Below are 7,554 nucleotides of genomic sequence, written 5' to 3' on the forward strand. Positions count from 1 at the left end.
GAGCAAGTGATAATGGTGTAAACACACCCTTGTCTGGTGACCCCATGTACAGTAATACTCCGAAATTATGCTTTTTGATTTGCACAAATTCACAATAGCATAAACTTTTCATTGGAACCTAACTAATTATCATACGCGAGTTCTTCACAATAGTGCAGACATTTGCGAATCCTTCAGAAACACTGCAAAACCCTGCAAAAGTGTTTACGTTTAATTTTTTATGTAAATTTATAAGTTTTAAAGCTTTTGTGTGTAAAATCTTTATTAAAAATGTATTATTTTTATTTTTGTACATGCATAAATATAATACAAAGATAATTACAGCACCTACAGTTAGTGTATATACTTTTACAAGATGCAATACCCATTCACAAAGTTACTGCACTTTTGAAAGATGATATCCATTCAGAAACTTTGTTCAATTTCTGAAGTACGTACTAGTACTCTCCAATAAGTATAAGTTTTCATGCTTTTAGGTGTAAAATCGGTATGGAAATTTTGTGTTATGCTATTTATATTTTTTAAAATATGATACACAAAGGCAGTATGTAATTCAGTGTTTGTCACTGTAAGACCTCCATGATCACAAGATAACATTGTTCAGTCTTCTTTGAGCTATGGGCTCTGCATAAGAAGAGGACTGTATTGGGAATTGTTTGTAGCTTCTCCAGTTGAGTGGACTTGATGCTCTAGAATCACGAAAGTATTCACTACTAAAGAAATCAAGGAACCTTTAGCCGAGGTAGGGTCTATACCAGCCTGTGGAGTGATTCCATGGTACTGGTTAAAGGTAACTCAGGGTTTCTTAGAAACCTGAGTTTTCATGGGGATGTGGGTTCCATCACAGACTAGCGCACCTGGAGCTCCTGAGTAATGAGTACGGTAGATCGATAATCAGTTGCCTTCTCCACCAGTGAGTGTCCGGGGAAACTTAAGAAGGGTTGTGCTTTTACCAATTCGTGGAGGTGACTCTACGATACTGGTAAAGATACCTCCAGATTTCTATGAAACTGAGTACCCGGGGTGACAGTTCTCCTTGTAGGTCCTTGCACTCTGAGCTTCCGAGTCACATATAGGACGATCTTCGGTTGCTCCCTCTACCCAAGTTTCCGAAGAATCACGGGTAGAGGTATATGTTTTTTGGGAAGGTGACCTCTTGGAACTAATATCAATGACATAGGTTTCCTCTTCGTGTCGTACCTGAGGAGATGCCCACAGCTGGTGCTTCCGCACTAAAGGATCTCAGTGAGATCGCAGCATGGACCCAAGTCGGAAGATGTGGGAGAGCACCAAGAAGATACAGCACACAACTGAAGTGAAGGTGGAGGCAACGATGATAAATCAAATCTCTTCTCTGTCTTCTAACACAAGCCAATCACCGTCCCAGGATCCTTGCACCATTCCCATAAAGGAGGGAATAAGCATACACACACACACACACACACACACACAAGACTCTCTGCGTTGCCCCATAGGTTCCATAGGAACTCGAGAAAACGCTGCTTGCATGCCTGTAGGTGAATCAAATTGAGCAATCAGCAGCGTACAGTGCAATACCATAGGTACTGCTAGCGAGAGAAGCTGTACTTCCTAAGAACCTTGAGCTCTACAACATCTGAAAAACCTAAAACATTTGGTACATATGTCAAGTAGGAATCAAACTCTCTCCAAGAAAGATGAAGTGTTGTAGAGTTGTAAACGAGGTGAGAAACCTGTTTAAGCTCGTTACCTTGGCAACGTAAAAACCAGTTTGACCTCTCTCACATAGGGTTGCATTATGTCAGAATTAACAATTATATCCAAATGCTGAATACACAACACAAGGATAAAATAAGGGGTTGGATTTGCGTCATATCAAATAAGCACGTTATGCCCAGATACTATAGGCAATAATAGCAACATACAGTAATATCTCAACCTCATGTGATTTGAGTTGCGTGAATTCCCAATAGCCCAAACTTTTAATTGGAACCTTATTATCGTACGCAAGTTTTTCACAGACGCACAAACATGAGCACTTGCGAATCCTCAAGAAGCACGGTAAAAGTGTTTGTTTAATTTTGTATGTAATTTATAGGTTTTCAATCTTATATGTGTAAAGTAAATAACATTAAATAATAAAAATAACTAACATTAGATATAATGAAAATAATTCTCTCTCTCTCTCTCTCTCTCTCTCTCTCTCTCTCTCTCTCTCTCTCTCTCTCTCTCTCTCTCTCTCTGACTGTGATGAGAGAATTTTTATGATACATTTATACATGTGATTATTAATATTTTCAAAAATTGTAATAATAATAATAATAATAATAACTGTAATTAAAAAATTCATGTGATAGTATTTTAAAGAAATAAAATAACCTTTCCTTCATCTTTTGTTTAACTGAAGAAGATACTGGAAGCCAGAGCTGTCCAATATGTAATTTAATGTGACAGGTGGGGGATTGTTACAATTTGCAGGTAAAACAGGTCAAAGGAATCTCTCTCTCTCTCTCTCTCTCTCTCTCTTCTCTCTCTCTCTCTCCGTAATAATTCATAAATAGTAAGGACAACTCTTCTCCCTCTCTCAAACTGAGATGAGAGAATTTATTGGTGCATGTTTAAATGTTTATTAATATTTTCAAATGATAATAATAATATACTTAGGAAGCAGACCCTCTCTCAGACATACTTTAATGATAATAATAAAACTGTAATCACAAGATTATTATAAAATATCCTTCCTTCATCTTTTGTTTAACTGTTGAAGAGAAGCTTGAAACCAGAGCTGTCAAATGTGTTAATTTAATGTGACAGGTGGGGGAGTGGGTTCCCTAACTAGTAACACAATGTTGTAAGGGTATTAGTGACGACACAAGATGTTCTGTGAGTGTACTAAAGACGACAGCAGAAAATGCAGAGAATGTATTAGTGACAACAAAATTTGTCGTATATGTACTAACGTCGACAGATATTGCTGTGACTGTACCAATGTCGACTCATTAATTACAGCCTTTGAACCTCTATCGACAGATAAATGATTGACTTTCGTTTTTGTTTGCAATTATTTTTTATTTTTATTTTGAACTCAAGGATTAAATAATTACACAAAGTGGTATTACTATTATAGTAGTATTTATACTATTTTCTTCTATACATATATAAACATTTTTCTGTAATAAAATAACTTTGGCTATGTGCATTTTCAATTGTAGATCTTCCACTTGGACATGGTTATGAGCACATGTCACATGAAATGAAAATTTTTGAATTTTTCCCCTACCAGGACATGAAATAGGTGGCAAACAATTCACACATTTCACTTACATGGTGTCATTTTGCTCACAAGCTTTTCTATAATGATAATTGACATGAGCATACATAACATTTCCTCTTTTCTCACCTTCAGTTACTAAGTAATTTTTTTGGTTCATTAATTTTTTTACCAATATTTTCTGTGTGTATCCTTCTTACTAGTCATGTTCAGTTCTGAAGGCCATTTAGTTCTGATATACTTGGGATGTTTTTTAAACCATTCCAACATTATTTTGCCATCATCGATTAAGGAATTTTCCTCACTGATGTAACCAAAAACTTCCCCAGGATTCAACATAATGGACGCTGTTTAACTATTCAGTTGGCTTCCCTGGACTGCTATCAGACACCCTTTTCTGCACCATACCAGGAAAGAAAATTAAAAGTTTTTTAGATGACAGCATCAACTGCTTACAGAATCCTTGAGTCATGTTTACACTAACCTTTCCCATTGACAATTTCGTAGTTCAGTGATAGGCATACATTAGACTACACGCATTTGCTTGTATGCAAAATAGGTTCATAAATATATAATAGTGCAAAGTATAAGATTTATTGGCAATTCAGTAAATTGATAAACTTGTACACCTTATTCAGTTTCTTTGATTACAGCAGTAATTCAGGCTCCTTAAGTTCCAAAACAAGCAGGATGCCTAAGCTACGCAATATTTAGCACTGTGAATTGAACCATTCATCATGGCTTGTATTTGTAGGATGCCAGCAATAAAGACTACCCTGCTCATTAGACGAGGTTTGTGTCGATGACCTTTGTTGTTGTGACACCAGTTAATTTACTATTAAATCAGTCATTTAGTCAAAATTCTCAACACAAAAGATAGCTCTCAAGCTTCCCCCTCCACTGGATATTAGGTACAGCAATGCAGATTCTGATCTATTTGGATAGAGGCCCACCTTCAACAGTGATTATTTGCAGGAATGTTGGTCTCGTTTAATCTGTTTTAGATGTTTTAGTCCTTAAGTGGGAGTAAACTTTACCTCGTAAATGCAATGGCCTTTGTCGAAGGGTTTCTGCAAATAGCTTCACTAATCAATTGATCTAGTGCACCCAGGCCTCCCACTTCTAAGGAAATTACTCATGTTTCCCATTTTCTCTCTCCCGTTGCATCCACTAATAGTAACCAGTTAATTTGCAGACTCCAAGCTCTTTTGCAGTCTTGCTTCTAGAAACTTTGGTAACAAGGGATGATCTAGGAAATAAATATGCATTGGTTTTCCTGTTATTCATCTTATCTATGACTAACTCGAGTGGTATTTTCCTGCCAATACTAGACTATGTAAGCATGAATTTTGTTATTGGCTTGACTTATTTTGTGGTGAAAAATTAGCTATAATTTTAAGTAAGTATACAAAAATATATAAATAATGTGTATATTTTACAACCAAAATAGTTGTTCCACAACTTGATTCGTTGTGGGTTTTGTACAACGTCATTTGAATGAATGTTTCGTATTGCTTTTGTTAGAATTACATTCTTTGTGGAATTGGTTATCTTACAGAAGAGGAGATTTTACATTTTTAATTAATTATCTTTGGAGAGACACCTGAAACTGTTAGGGCTGTATTTTGTATATACGTAATTTTTGTTGTTGCAAATTATTGTTCAGGGACAGTATATCTGTTTATTTTATTACAATAAATGTTATTTGTTTTTGAAGGATTTCAGATATGATTTTGTCTTTCTCTGCAGCTTTGTTGGCAAGGCCTGTGTGGAGATACAACCAACCGCTGGGCTGATAAAAGCACTACTTGTATCATGACCAGAAATGGATTGGGGACTATGAACAATGACGTAAGGCGAAGTCTTTATTATATAGTATTCTATGCATGTATCTTCATTCATTATCTGTGATTAGTTTCATATGTCAAACAAATGGAAGAACTTTTGAAAAGAAAAGTGAGGCTTTGCTATACTTTATAGTACTTTATTCTTCTTGCACATGTATCAGCACACTCCTTATGATGCCATGGTGTCTGTTGTGCTCTGCCATTACACTGTGATGCTGATGGAAGAATGGGGAGGGAAGTGGTTGGGAAGCCCCAGTGTTCGGAACTTCCCAATGCCAACTCTTCTTCACTTTGATATGGACATGAAGATAATCCAGGCCATTGAAGAAGCTAAAGCAAACAGTTTACTCTATGTAAGAAATTGTTTTTTTTTTTGCTGTTCTTGACGTCATACTATTTTTTCCCTATTTGCATGGACCAGAAGGTTTATCAAATTACCTGGAGAGTTTGTCGATCAACCGAAGCTATTCCACCCAGATTGCTATTTACTGTATACCTTCCTTGATCCCTTATTTTCATAAGTCTTATTGGCTGAATGCTTTAGAAATGCAATGCAATATTTTATGTTGGGGTACAATATAAATTTGACAAGATTACAGAAAGCAGTTGATATACAAATAAGAAATGCAACCATGTACATAATTAACTTTTGGAAAGAAAAGAACCTCAACAGTGTGCATCTGTTTGAAACTTGCAGTATACAGGATGAAAAGTACTCAAGTAACTATCAGGGTACTAATCCTTTAACACCTACAGTCATAGCCCTGAACTGAATGATGAGTAGCAGACATTAATAAATTATATTTATGTTTTCGTGAATCTTAATTTATTTTTGATTTAATATATGTCTTCCAGGGTCAGAATGTAGCAGTTACTTATTATGTTTTTGATGCATATGGAAAGGATCTTATGAAGCTTCATAGGCTACACCCTGATGCTTATGTTCAAATGGCATTGCAGCTGAGCTACCAGCGAATGCATAACAAGTAAGTGTTTGATAAATCAAGAAAGGTTACTACAGTGGAACCTCGACATACGAAAGTCCCAACTTACGAAAAATCCAAGTTACGAAAGCAAAGACGAAGATTTTTTTGCCCTTGCATATGAAAATAATTCAGGTTACAGAAGGGTGTTACTGTAAAGTCCCGAGATTCACCCGGACCATCGAGAACAATTTTAAAACTTGCGCGCTGCCAACTGAGTAGACTCGCCACCATCCTCCCGCTCTCCCATTGGTTCCTGATGCTAGTCACCGCCGTAAGATCCTGCTCTCCTATTGGTCAGCATCTATCCCATCATGCCACTACGTAAATTGTCGTTCGGCCACTTCGTCGCATCAGCGCTATCGTACGCACGCGGAATTCGTTCGTTCACATATACGTATTTCGTTAGTTAACGTAAATTCATGCTAGTGATTTCGCTTTCTACTTGTATACTTTATCGTGTTGTGTGTGAACTTAATTAACTTAATTAGCCATGGGTCCCAAGAATGTTGCTGAAGTTCACAGAAAGAAGAGAATGCTTTCTATGGAGACTAAGATGGAGATAATTAAGAAGTATGAAGCTGGCATGCGGTTGAGTGTGATCGCTAAGGAATACGGCCGAAATCCATTGACGATGGGCACCATCCTTAAGCAGAAGAAAGCCCTCAAAGCAGCTACACCTTCCAAGGGCGTGACTATTTTGTCCAACAGGAGGAGCCACGTGCATGATGAGATGGAGAGGCCAGTGCTATTTTCGGTGATCTGATTGCCCAGGCCAAAGACGACGGAGAAGAGACATTGACGGCAACCCCAGACTTCAAGGCTTCTCGTGGGTGGTTTGATAAATTCCGTAAATGGACTGGCATTCATTAAATTTTGTAAAAAAACGTAAAGTATAAAAAAGTAAAAAAAAAATGTACAAATCAAAAAAAGAAAAGAAATTTTAAGTTTTTTGTAAAGTTAAGTGTTAATGTTTTTTGCCATTTGTTAATGTGTTGCGTAAAGTTTAGTATTAATGTTTTCTGCTATTCTTTAATGTGTTTCGTAAAGTTAAGTGTTCATGTTTTCTGCCATTTGTCCTCCTCCTCTGTCGCCACTTTCGAAGATCGCCTCACTCGAAAGGAAAGGTTCCACATTTTACTACATATGTACGTACAGTATTTCTTGTACCATGTACACTAATACACTTTATTTACAGGTCAGTCACAGTTAGGTTAGGTATTGAATGGTCCAAATTGTTGTTTGTTCCGACACGGGATACAAACCTTTCGGTCCTTTTACTATAGGAAGGTTACTAGCGGCAGCTGGATAGGTCGTAAGCTTTCGAACAAGGGGTTCGGTAGTTAACTGCTTGTCCGACAGTGCGCGCGCCGCACGACTGGGAGGTGAAGAATCACTTTTGCTTTCGGCCTGCTGGTGTGTGGACGTGCTCGTCATCGCGCTCTGCCCGCTTTATCGTCGTTTGCTTTCAGGA

The 7,554-nt window shown here is 37.2% G+C and overlaps 1 protein-coding gene across 1 annotated transcript in view; it reads left to right on the forward strand.

Annotated features, from left to right (window-relative positions):
- LOC135226492 (peroxisomal carnitine O-octanoyltransferase-like) overlaps positions 1-7,554 on the forward strand; it is a gene marked incomplete in the record, with an annotated part of 719,233 nt that overhangs the window by 344,845 nt on the left and 366,834 nt on the right. The window contains 3 exon segments of the mRNA XM_064266109.1: positions 5,000-5,101; positions 5,259-5,450; positions 5,953-6,083. Coding sequence (XP_064122179.1) covers positions 5,000-5,101; positions 5,259-5,450; positions 5,953-6,083 — 425 coding nt within the window.

This window comes from Macrobrachium nipponense, chromosome 14 (genome assembly GCF_015104395.2).
Source record: "Macrobrachium nipponense isolate FS-2020 chromosome 14, ASM1510439v2, whole genome shotgun sequence".
Lineage (NCBI taxonomy): Eukaryota > Metazoa > Arthropoda > Malacostraca > Decapoda > Palaemonidae > Macrobrachium > Macrobrachium nipponense.